This window comes from Gymnoscopelus braueri, assembly GCF_963280865.1.
Source record: "Gymnoscopelus braueri genome assembly, chromosome: 12".
In the NCBI taxonomy this organism is placed as follows: Eukaryota; Metazoa; Chordata; class Actinopteri; order Myctophiformes; family Myctophidae; genus Gymnoscopelus; species Gymnoscopelus braueri.
Window position 1 is genome coordinate 33863735 of NC_137614.1, and position 13152 is coordinate 33876886.

A 13152-nucleotide genomic window follows, 5' to 3' on the forward strand; every position below is an offset into this window, starting at 1 on the left:
TCGTTAATGTGACATGCATCTGCACTCTCAAATAGGCCTACATCTAATCTAAGATTGTATTATACTGTATCTGGTATTATAGATGTTTTTTAGCTGTTGGAAATAACTAGGCTGCACTTGGTTGGTAAAGTCCAGATGACAAAAATATGAGGTTTGTGGAATTTATAGTTATGCAGTCTTATATTATATTATATTTGTTATATTAGTGTCTATCTGTCCTCTGAAACAATGGGTTTATAGTTAGTGAGAACTTCACTTCTCCATTAAGCTTGCACAAATGTATTTATTTGTGTACAAAGCACTTTGTAATTGTTTCTAACTTGCTTTATAACGTTATTTATAAGATGATGGCCAATGTTGATGATACATGAGAAAAGAACATTAATAATATATCATATCGATATCATGCCCAACATCATGTATCGTATTGTGAAATTCTTGACACCCCTAACCCTCCCCATCAAATACAACATGACATTTAAAACTGATATGTCCAATGTTTTGCTTTCCACATTGATTAGAACATTGCTGTAGTCAGTCTAGCTAAATGCACAGTGTATCTGTAGTAGTGGTAGCAGAATGGATAGTGTTCTCATCTTACATGTGGGAAACCCATTGAATCCTGGTCAGATTGAAGAAAGTTGAATATTTGGTAACCAGTAGTTTAAAACTTTTGTCACTCTGCCCTTTTAATTATCAACTACAGTGACTACAACTACACTGTTGCCTACATAAAACAAATTAGGCTATCAATTATGGCCTGATGCTTCTGGTTTTACTTGTGGAGCTAGGAGCATATACACAACTGTCCATATAGATCCACATTAATCACATGCACAGAATTACTTCAAATGATTATGAATATCCAGTTATAGTAGGCCTATTTATAATGCATCTCTCCAATAACGCCTGTTGAAGTTTTGCTTAATTGTTCAACCACCATCGTTAAGACGCTGAATAGATTTGACTGGGTCGTTCACACTCGCTGTGCGTTGATGGCTTGTTAACGACCGTCATTGATTCTAAATAGACAAGGTGTTACTTGATTTGAATTCTTTGTATCCTTTGAAATGGAGAGGGGTCATTGACCACTGTTCTGCTGTACTAAAAAGGTATATAAAAAACTGACTATTTTATCAATTCAAAATTGCATGACCCTCCCTTGGATTCAAAGTAAAATTAGCTGACCCTCCCTTGGACCAAAATTAGAAAGGCATGACCCTCCCCTATTTTCCTCCATGCCCCCCCTTATGTAAATTTCGACTGGTCCCTTAGAAGAGTTGTTAGAAGAGTTATTAGAAGAGTTGTTTCCCTAAAGTCGTGTAATTCCTCAAATGACCTGCGGGAGGCAGCAACACGCCAATGGGTGCCTAGCCTGCAGTTCCATTATACGTCATCACTAGTGGACAGCAATAACGTGCAAGTAAACAATGGCGATCAAAAAATATAAAACGTTAAACTGAAAGAGGGAGGGAAAGTGTTTCATATCGTTAAATTGTAACGCGTTCCGTGACATTTAAATGCACGTAACGATAGTACATGTGCTATCCGTGTGGCTTAGACGTTTAGTATTACCAAACTCTGCTTAATATAGTCTTACTGTTATAGTATATGCACCTTATGAACGAGATTAGTTAGTAGGTCCTCTGACAGGGACGATGACTACTCTAACGAGACAGGACCTTAATTTCGGACAAGGTAACACATTCATTACACTTTGACTTCTTTTATTTTGCTGATGAAATTATGATTGCTGACATTTATAAGGGCTGTCACGATTACACATTTAAGTTGACGATTAATTGTCACTCAAATAATTGCGATTAACGATTTCATTGTGTGTTTGGCATTGAACACTGGAACATTATGAAGCCTTTTAGGCTTCGTAAAGAAATGATTGACATATTTAATAATTTTATACATGTAAAAAAAAAAGCAGAAATAGCTGATCTACAAGATTGTGATGCGTTGTAAGCTTATAGATCAGCTATTTTGAAAGAAATGTAGATGAGCTAATTTGGAAAGAATTATGATTGCTGACACTATATTGACTCTTTTTCCCCCAGTGGTGGCTGACATTCTGTGTGAGTTCCTGGAGGTCGCTATTCATCTGATCTTATATGTTCGTGAAGTTTACCCGTCTGGGATATTTCAGAAGAGGAAGAAATATAATGTTCCTGTTCAGGTAATACAGGAGCAAGAAACCTCAGCAGTCTGCACATTACGATATAATGATAATTACTGTACACCACTTCAATGTTCAGCACTGAATCAGTGCTGATTATATATCACTAGCACTAATCTACAACGTGTCTGCTGATATATTCTAGATGTCATGTCATCCAGAGCTCAATCAATATATTCAAGATACACTTCACTGTGTGAAGCCACTCATTGAGAAGGTAAGGGCATGGAGCTCACACAGATATATTGTTTAGCAAAGTGTAGGCATGTACACTGGATTTGTGGAGTCAGTGATGGAAGAAGTACTCACATATTTTACTTAAATAAAAGTATAAATACTGCAATGTAGATATACTCTGTAAAAGTCCTGTATTCAAAATGTACTTTAGTAAAAGTGTTGGCATCACAATGTACTTAATGTACCAAAAAGTTAAAGTACTCATGCAGAATGTCCCATTTCACAAGTTTTCAAATGTGTAAAAATCGAGAGCAGATCTTTAAGCTCACAATGTGTCGCATTGTGACACATTGTGTATAGTGGTTAATGCATGTTTTGTAATAATAATCAAAATCTACAAAGTAACTAGTTACTAAAGTTTTCAAATAATTGTAGTGGAGTAAAAGTACAATATTTGCCTCTGAGATGTAGTGGAGCAGAAGTAAAAGTATTGAAAATTGTAAATACTGAAGAAAGTAAAAAATACCTCCAAAAGTGTGCATAAGTGCAGTCACTTTACATCACTGACCCTGGATATGTGGAGTGTGACCTTCACCTGTGTTCCATTTTCACCACCAGAATGACGCTGAGAAGGTGGTGGTCGTTATCATGGATAAAGAGCATCATCCAGTGGAGCGATTTGTCTTTGAGATCTCCCAGCCTCCGCTGCTGTCCATTAGGTCATTTATTTTATTTTCTTGTATATTTTGTATGAGTGTATGGGACTGTGTAATGTAGCATAATATGTCTGAGTATACACAGATTCTTCATGGCTAGAATGTTTATGGCAAATAAGTTTCCATTTTCCATCATTGCATGTCACGCTGGAGGTTAAACACAAACAACAAAGCATTTAGCTTCAAGATACAAGATTCAAGAGATTTATTGTAACAAGGATGTACAAGTACACACTGTTAAAAACTTATGTTTGGGAGGTGCAAAAAAAAAAAAAAACAGTAAAAAGACTAAGATCAGCATACAATGCAAAGTAACACCCCAGAAGTTTAACGCATAGACTCATTTTGCAGTCTTATAGCCTGTGGCCTTAACTTTCATTAAGACATGTTGAATACATTTATTGAGACTCCAGTCTATCAAAGTTGAGGAGATGTTTACTGATTGTAGAAGTAAATAAATACTGTCAAGTGTTACAATGTTGGCTTGTTTACCTGGAGTCTAGTTAGTTATATTCATTATTCAGTGCTGTTGATCCTTAACATGTAGTGCAGCAGGCTAAGTGGTCATATGCCGTCAAAGTCCATTGGCTTCATGAACTTATTGAGTGACAACCGAATTGAACTCTGTGTGCTTTTGGATTTACAGTTCTGACACGTTACTGTCACACGTAGAGCAGCTGCTGAGGGCTTTTATCCTTAAGATCAGCGTGTGTGATGCCGTTCTAAATAACAATCCACCAGGTAAGCAAACTGTTATTTTTACATGTATTTAACCACATTAACCCTGGTGTCCCTATTTTGGGCAAATTTGTAGAAGATTTAAATTTGTGAGCATATTATTTTTGCGATTTGTTGTACAATAAAGTACTAGGGTTTAAGTGGTTAAGTCACCTGCCTGCAATGGCACTGACTTGCTTCATACTCATACCAATAAACTCACAGTCTTCTACTGAAGTCCACTGCAGCTTTAGCAGTTACTAATTACGTAGTTATCGATACCACTTCTTCATCACTGATAACCATTCTTAGTTTTACAGCGTGGCTCCTAGGGGCCAAGCTGTCTCGAAGAGGGTCTGTGATTCTGGCTAGGGCCAATCTCACAAACCGCTGGACTGATCAGCACCAAACTTCTTGTGCGTCTTGTACCGCGCTAATAACAAAAAGGAATCTCACGCTGTTTTTAAGAGATTGTAGGATTTGAAGATCGAAAAACAACAGCAAAAGAAAACACAGCTCACGGTAACTAAAGCTCCACTGGCTAAGAGAAACGATCCACAGATAGTATAAAACAATTAAAAGAACGCTTTTTGAAACGCTTCCGTCTTCCGGTGAAAACAAATGGAATTCTGGGTAATGCAGGAATAAACGAACGGCCTGCAGTGACGGTAATGACCAGCAGAGGCTGCTAAAAAACGTTATTTGTGGACCTGCATTGTATTACTTTAACTTTTGAAAACGTTTTAAACTGGAAGTCAGTGGCGGTCGTATCGGGCTGAAACCTTGCACAAATATGGAGACGGCTGACCTATATTGATGTCATAGATGACTAATGTCATTCAGGATGCACCGATATACCGGCCTTATATCAGTATCTGCAATATCAGTATTGGTATAAGTATATCGGTCTTGAACCGATATCAAAATAATATATTGGTTTTACGCGATATTTTATTTTATAAAATGTATGTTTGAATGAAAAGGTTAAAAAGCCTTTTGTGATGATGGACACAGCTGATACAATCAGATAAGACTTATCTTTTGTGATGTCGTTGTTCTTGTGGTAGGGTGTTCGTTTACGGTGTTAGTGCATACCAGAGAGGCTGCAACACGCAACATGGAGAAGATTCAAGTCATCAAGGTGAGATGTCCTACAATCTACAGATTCGCTTTGTACATTTCCACTGTGCTCCGCTCTTACATAAGAACATAGATTTCTCCAGTGTGATCAATCCATTTAACATTAAGGTTTTATGCCTACAGGACTTTCCATGGATAGTGGCTGATGAGCAGGAAGTCCACATGCAGGAGCCCAGGCTCATTCCACTGAAGACTCTGACGTCTGACATCGTAAAAGTAAGTATAATATCACCGCCTGGGTAGAAGCGACATCACAAGCCAGAAGACGAGTCCTCGGAAAGTCAATAATCCCCTGACAACATTGTTATATTGAACAAGCCTAGTGTCTGTGTGTACCAGGTTTTCATAATGTTCTTTTTCCTTCATCAGATGCAGCTCTACGTGGAGGAGAGAGCCCAAAAAACATAGAGTGCATATCTTATCAAAGAGAGAACCTTTTCAGCAGCAGCTATCTGGTGAACCACTCGCCAGATAAATCAATGAGAAAAGAGCACTGAAGCTGGAATAGCTGCAGGAAGAGCCATGTTTACCTAGACTGGCTCACTACCCTAGTCTGCTCAAACTATAATGAGAGAACAGTCCTTTGTGGAATGTATTTGTTATTAACTTTAAGTATGCTCTTGTGTCGCTACTCTATTGTGTTGTAAAAGTTGTTTATACTGTAAAACAACCAATTTCTTGTGTATCTTTGTGTTTTTGTTCAAACTATCTACCTGAAAATGCTATGTCAAAGCAATATAATTTTGTATACCTGTCTACCTACAGTTTCAGTCTTCAGTTCTAGTCATATCTTCAGTGTGTGTATTGAATAACTGGATCTTATTGTGTTTCCCCACCCAAATGCATTGTGATCAGATTCAGCAGCACTGATGCGGCAGATGTCTCACTGATACCAACACTGTACAGTATGTTACTTGAATAACAAAATGTAAATAAATGCGCATTTTTAAGGGATAATCAATGCAAGTGATTGATTTCACAGCACATTATTTATCATTTGTTCTATTGAACCCTGAGTTCTAATGAAGGATGACTCAGAACAATGATTGCAAATTTCACACTTTTATTAACAAAACTGTCTGTAAACTATATTAACTTAGATTTCCACCAATTATCTAGCCAGCTGGTTCAGCTTCAGTGAATGAGTGTTCATTGTTCATTTTGTGAAAAGTCCAGCATTGCATTGTTTTAAATCCCTATAGTGTGCGTACCAAAAAATCCTGAAGGGGGCGTCAACAAGTCATTTGGTAGCGCGGACATCTTGGTGGGGGATAAACAGGTTGACTTAACATTGACCCCCACCAGTATGTCTGCAGCTACTATGCCACGCCCCCCTTGGTGACGACACGTTGGAAAGCACTATAGCTATCTGAAGAGAGAATGTTGATATTAAATTATGCAACATAATCAGAGGGTCAGCCATTCCAACCAGTTCAAGAGAAAAGAGAAATGAAAGGAGTATGTGTTTTTTGTTTTACTATCTTTGTGGGGACCAAAAGACCCTCTCCCTGTCAGACTTAAATGAGTGTTCATTTGTCACTTTGACCACTGAATGGCTTTAAATCCCTAAAGTTATCTGAAGAGAGAGTGTTGGTCTTGACAGAAGCCATGGTATTCACTCATGGGGAAAAAGTACCTCTTTGTAATCATCCATCCTCTTTTATGTTTAAAGGGCAAGATAATAATTGACTTGCCAATAACTAACTATAGCCACCTGGTCAAATTCCTTGTTTACGAACCTACTTGTCCAATAAAGATCATGTGAATCTGAATGTAGACTTAAGGTCAATATTGGAGCATGAAGACATTTGTAGCTATAGCTACTGCATTACTACAGCCATTGTGTCCCACACCTCTGTTTGTCTCCCTTCTCCATTAAAATTATGATATTCTTCCCACCATTCTCATCATCAGATACCCTGCCCTCCAAACGGCATGAGTTTCTCTCTTTTAGCCTTCCTGTTGGATGTGCTTCAAAACTAACCCCTCCTCAAAATTGCAATATAGACTCATGACCAAGAATTAAAAGAATTTGGAACATGCATTATCCTACAAAAATGTGAATGGAGCATGTAGGCCTACTTCTCATTATCAGTTATAATCTTTTGAAGGATTGTGGCTGCCTGTCACCAGCTTTGTTGACCTGGTCTGGAGTCTGTTAGAGGCAAGAGAATATTCACCCCAAGGATGGATATATTGCAAAATAAATGGAAAAACAATTTCAATAAAATGACAACTTGACACCCCGAGGCAATAAGCCCCCACAGAGATCAACACCTAATTGGCACATGTGGCCACTACAACCTTGTGACCCAGTGAATTAAGATCAGTGAATTGGTACACACCCTGGGACAATAAACTGGAGACAGTAACAACACACATCAATCAGTGCCAATGTTGTTGCGTAATCATCAGGCATACTTTCGAAAATGAAAGTATAGCTATGCAGGTTCAGTTTGTCTATTGTTAGTTATTGTGGCTACAGTCGTTTATCTCTCCTCTGTTGCCATGAATAAAACTAAAACATTTAATATCTTATATGAAATGCCAAGAAAACAATGGGCGATTGGATCATTACTGGTAAATATTGTTTTTGCTTGTCTCTCCCTATCTCTCAAACACACACACACACACACACACACACACACACACACACACACACACACACACACACACACACACACACATGGAAAAAGAATGCTTGCTTGCTTTACACAGCAACCGAGTAAACACAGATGTTAGGTAATAACATTAGTTGTCTTATTTAGGTTTCACTGTGTGCTAACACAGACAGCTCATGTTCAGTTAACCACTTGAACAGCAACATCCCTATTCTGGGGAAACTACCCAAAATAGCAGATCTTTTTTGGGGGATATTTTTGGCATGTCTGTCAAAATGACAGACATGACTCATTGTCCGTCATGAAAAGGGTCCCTTGACACTCCCTGAATAGATAGGCTAAGGGAGTGGAATGGGAAAAAAAGGATACCAAATTGAGTCATATTTATTTTATTCATAAAGTAGAAGTGTGTTGTTGTTGTTTTTTCATTGAAAAACATTACTAGGGGTTGGGCTTGACAAGCTTAATGCTTCTCCCAAACCCTTTTTCAGGGACTTGGACAATTGTTATGATTGACACTATGATTATTATTATGAATACTATTGTAAATATATTAACCAAATGAATTAATTGTATGTACATACATGTCCAAAGGAACTGAAAATAAAACCGAACTGAACTGAACTATAAGTACACATTATCACTGAATAACTGATTATGATATTTTCATTGTCCATAGATTTTTATGATGCATATCTATGTTGGATCTGCCATCATCTGTCCCCATGCAAAGTATAGTATAGAGGAGAAATGCTGCTTAATGTGTTCCTCAGGTAAGAAACAACTTTACATTTAGAAAAGATATAGATTTGAGGGACAATATTTAGGCTGCTCCATTAATTGTTTTGTGGATCTGGTCTTTGCAGGCGTTCAGGTGTTTTCCTATTACTTGGCCACAGAAAATTATTTTGTTAATGTATTTCTATTTGTTGATATTACTACCGGTATTCTGTATTATTGTTACCTTTAGTTATAGTACAGTATAGTCTTTCCTCTGACTGGGTAACACCTTAATAACGTCCATAATATACCTTTTTAAACAATGGGCAGCCATAGTGACATGATTAGTAGTGTACGGTTACAGCCTGTACAGGTGTTACCAATGAAGCGGTTCCATTTAGTGAGGCAGAGCCTTTCCAGTTAGCCATCATGTACAATAGCAGCACCATGACTCTGACCTGGACTTTGCATATTGATTTGACTGTTTTATATACGTTGCAATCCCTTCAGTAATAGTTAAAGGAAGAACCTGGATTCAAGAGTCATTGAGTGAAGCATCGACTACAGTATTCTTAACCCCACTCCCCAAACCTACACTTAAACACTTACACTTTCTATAGTGTAATACACTGGTCCCCAACTTTGACTTCTGTTAATGTTTTCTACAAATTGTACTACAATTCTAACTGAAATACTATTTTTATGTTTAAAGTTGAGTACAAAAAGGTAGTATAAAATTAAATGTGTCCAACAGGATCCCGGGTTCATAAACACTGCACAGAGTTCTCCAGTACATCCTGCATTCCCTGCATTGAAGGAACCTTCCTAGATCAGTCTAGTGGACGTACACAATGTTTTTCATGTACCAGCTGTGACTCAGGTACATTTTATGTGAACATTATAAGAAGTTTAATATAAATGCTAATGGCTGGGTTCCCAGTCAGGGACTATTGGCCTTATGACTTGTGCTGTGTTTTTGTTTTTCAGACATACTTTATGTCGGAACTTATATATAACATCTGTAACTTTTTCTCATGGTAATTGACAGGGAGCAGTTTGAAAGTGAATATGTCTTGTACAACAACATCAGATGCAGTGTGTGAACCACTCGAGGGATTCTACTGTGTCGACAGAAGAGAGGATGGTTGTATTGAAGCACACAGACACGACACATGCAAACCTGGTCAATATATCAGTCAAAGAGGTTGGTCTAATTTAAGATAAATACACGATAGTTCAGGATTTAAGAAGCCAGTATGATTTATCAGGACCTAGGAATCATTTCCGTAGATCCCAGAGAACTTTGCTTTCTGTTTTGGTTTCCGTGAAGTTGAACAGCTGCTATGCTATAGTACCCTTAAAAACATGTACTTAACCATTTTAAACGTCTTTTTAGAGTGGGTGAGATTTAAAACAGAAATTGTCTACTTCTGATGCTGGAACAACTAAAATCGTTTCTTAAAAGATTAAACCATATATTGTGTTAAACCTGAAGATACGTTGCCTCTTAAGAAATGATGATGCTCAAGTAAAAAGTGAACACGGAGACAACTGTGATCTTTTAAAGAAGTACTCATATGCCTCTAATTTATTTTTTAAGCTGAAAGTTCTGTCATGTTGTCCATTTATCTTGTGTTGTTGGGATTGCAATCTTTTGTTGTTTTTTACCTCCAACGTGGTGAATCCAAAATCTATATCATCTATATATAATCTATTCAATAATCCAGTGGTTCCCAAACTTTTTAGTTCTTCCTGGGACCCAAACAAGTGAAAATTGCCGATCTACAAGCTCACAACGTGTCGCACCGCAATTCTTTTTTAATTCATGAACTTTCTTAGATGTTTTCTTTCTTTTTTTATTCATGAAATTCTCTTGAAAATCTTTTGTCATATCTTTTTAATTTCTGAAAATGTACTAAAAATCTTTTGAAATAATAGATCATGTTTTGTAGTAAACAAAAAAAGAAAGAAAAAAAGGGATATTTACTTGTGATTGGTCCGTGACCCAAACATGGTTTCCGACCCACTGTTTGGGAAACAGTGCTATGATCTATTTACTGGAAATACTGGTCTGGTTTCAATGTATGTCATGTTTATTTGTATAGGAACATCGTCTACAGATACTGTATGTACTGCCTGTACTGGTGATACATATTCAAATGGTACATTTACAACTTGTCAGCCACACACAGAGTAAGTGTAACTTACAGAAGAGTCAAATTTAACCATCACAGCAATTCATAACATGTACATGAACCAATTAAAAAGGTTTCCTCTCTGTTATTCCAGCTGTGAATCTCTTCAACTTTATCTAATAAAACCAGGAAATCATACAAGTGATTCTACATGTGAAAAAGAAAAAGAAAGTTCAAATTCAGAAACAACCACTGTTGTTGTTGGGGTTGTGATTGTACTGCTGATTATCACATCATTATCTGTATATGTATGGAGGCGTCAGAGAAATAGAGGTAAGCTTACATTTCCAAAGCTTGACATTTTTATAGACAATCATGCATGCTGTAAACCTGTGATATTGTCTTTGGATAAACTAATAATTCTCATTGTTATTCTACAGGAGGGCAAATACAGGTTCCACAACACGTATGTTTCCCCACACTCTTCTATTCAACACCATTTTACATTATTTATTTATTTAATTTGCACATTATTTATTATTTATTTATTTAATGATGCTTCTTGCTCATTTGAAATTACATTTCTATTTTCAAGGAATCCTCACAACCAGATACACAGGTAAGATGCCACCAAACACGTCCTTTCATAAATGTATACTGATAAATGTATACTGACAGGCTGCCTTAAGAACTACGTCATGTGTGGCTCAACTATAAATATATTTTCCACAGGTTTAAAACATCTGTATCTCCAACTCCTACACACCCAGATGATTCCTAACACCACACAGTAAATGTGCTGTGTAGAATGCACTGACATAATGTCGCAATCAATATCACAGTTTCTGTAATAGTAACCCACCAATCTTTACATCAGCCATCAAGTATTGGTTCTGAAGAAATAGTGTGCCTGGATGAAAGTGCTGCAGTACTGGTTGGAAGTTGTCCTTGAATACTACAGGATCATGTGATTTCTGGAAAGTATGTGATATCGGCCAATATTTCAATATTGTGCACATAGTATGCTTTGTTAGAATATAATCAAAACCCCATATCATGCTTAACCCGCTACATTACAACAACCTACAATGTGAACCTCATCATAACCTGTCCCACCACAAACCCTTCACCCCTATTTTATATCATGTTATGGATTCTTCCAAATCTGTTTATTTGCAATATTATTTATATTGGATTTCATGTATCTGTTCTATTCATTAACCTTACCCCGACCCCTACCCTAAAAGTCTGCAATCTACTTTGCCCTGCACTTTTTTTTGTATTAAACATTATGAGCTTTCTTGTATATTTTCATATACTCACCTGAAGGTTGTTATTATTATTATTAGCTTGATGAAGGAAATCAAATACCATGAAGCTCTTTGAATGGAGAGTGGGTGAGGTGCAGTTGTGCTCCCTCTAGCTATGATCTGACCATACTACACCCAGAAATCTAGCAGCAATGTTATACAAATCCAGGTCAAATCCTCTGTTCGTTTCTACTCTGTGATTATTGCACAGGGGCATATTTTGCCCCAGAGTTGAATTGCAGCCTTATCAGCTAGCTAAATTTGCGACTCAGCCAATCAGAATATCTTACTATATAAACAAACCATCTGAAAAGATTTAACCTCCTGCCAGACAGCTTTATGGAGAATCTGCCTTCAAAGCTGATGTTAGTTGATTGATCTGTATCTGTCCACCAGTTTGGTCCCAAACAACCTAAATAAAAACTGTAGGACTGTTTCTGCCTCAGGGAGATGTTGTGTTTGTCCTGACCTATGTAGTTGATCCTCATTAATACAGTTTTTGATTGATTGATTGAATACTTTATTAGTCGGAAATGTAAACAGCATGAGGTACAGTCAGACATTAAGGCTAAAATGATAACACAACAAAGTCCTGGGGACTTCCATTGTGGTCCTATCAGTAGTTGATTAGCCACTTAAAATAAACTTGGTCCCCTCCTTTTTAACCTCTAGTCTACACCAAATTTCTTTGCTGAAAATAACAGAATATTCAGAATGTTGAATTCAGAAACATGCAGAATGTTCGCCTGTTTATCACATGCCCAGAATAGGGACACTAGGGGGCTTCATTTGACTAAATATGGTTTAGCTGTTTCCCAGCCAACTTGACAACGCAGAGCTGATGTAGGATTAGACCTACTCTGCCTCATAGATAGTTGATGTGTGTGAATTAGGTTGTACTCTGACTGGGACTTCTGCCTGTGAGGCAAAGACTCTTACTGTATATCAGCTTTGGAGGCTGATGCTCCATAAAGGTGCCTGGCAGGAAGTTGACTAATGACTACTGACAGATCCACTCAGAATGAAGATCAATTTCTGTGAGTCATAGAAGGTAGTCCTACTGTACATCCAGACAATGTGGGTGAGTGGTTGGGGGCAATATGTATTGTTTCTGCTGTATTTGATCAGGGTTTCATGCACATTCATAATGGGAGAAGCTGAAATTGTAACTTCTGTACTCTAGCTGGGCATGACATGGTGAACAAAACCAACACAATCTCATCCAAAGGTTCGAGTCAGTAGGTAAGACTTTAGGCCTTGGGGTGAGACACCTCAGAGTCAGATGCAATATGGACCATGTTGACTGACTCAACACTGAAAATGTTGAAAACAGGTTAAAACACAGTTATTCCCTTGGCGTAAGCATCAAAAGCTAAATGCACCTGACCAAGCAGTGAAATATGATGCCTTGGTGTCAGAATGCGCTGACAA

At 37.4% G+C, this 13152-nt stretch overlaps 2 protein-coding genes across 2 annotated transcripts; both read left to right on the plus strand.

The window, feature by feature from the left end:
- Positions 1 to 1418: 1418 nt before the first annotated feature.
- Positions 1419 to 6087, plus strand: mad2l2 (mitotic arrest deficient 2 like 2). The gene is made up of 8 exons (XM_080444471.1): positions 1419 to 1698; positions 2067 to 2185; positions 2331 to 2402; positions 2981 to 3081; positions 3725 to 3819; positions 4863 to 4936; positions 5059 to 5151; positions 5305 to 6087. The coding sequence occupies exons 1-8, from the start codon at positions 1659 to 1661 to the stop codon at positions 5341 to 5343; spliced, it is 633 nt and encodes a 210-aa protein (XP_080300597.1). The 5' UTR covers positions 1419 to 1658; the 3' UTR covers positions 5344 to 6087.
- Positions 6088 to 7396: 1309 nt separating this feature from the next.
- On the plus strand, positions 7397 to 11192 carry LOC308096507 (tumor necrosis factor receptor superfamily member 14; the record flags this gene model as incomplete). The annotated part of the gene is made up of 7 exons (XM_080443927.1): positions 7397 to 7515; positions 8236 to 8329; positions 9031 to 9156; positions 9325 to 9480; positions 10382 to 10469; positions 10566 to 10744; positions 11182 to 11192. Exons 1-7 carry the CDS (start codon positions 7444 to 7446, stop codon positions 11190 to 11192), a joined length of 726 nt encoding a protein of 241 aa, XP_080300053.1. The 5' UTR covers positions 7397 to 7443.
- Positions 11193 to 13152: the final 1960 nt, after the last annotated feature.

Excerpts from the sequence above, each read along its gene's own strand:
- mad2l2 (XM_080444471.1), top strand. The coding sequence starts at position 1,659 with ATGACTACTCTAACGAGACAGGACCTTAATTTCGGACAAG. Across the intron at positions 1,699-2,066 it reads GGACCTTAATTTCGGACAAG|TGGTGGCTGACATTCTGTGT; the intron begins GTAACACATTCA and ends TTTTTCCCCCAG. Across the intron at positions 4,937-5,058 it reads AGAAGATTCAAGTCATCAAG|GACTTTCCATGGATAGTGGC; the intron begins GTGAGATGTCCT and ends TTATGCCTACAG.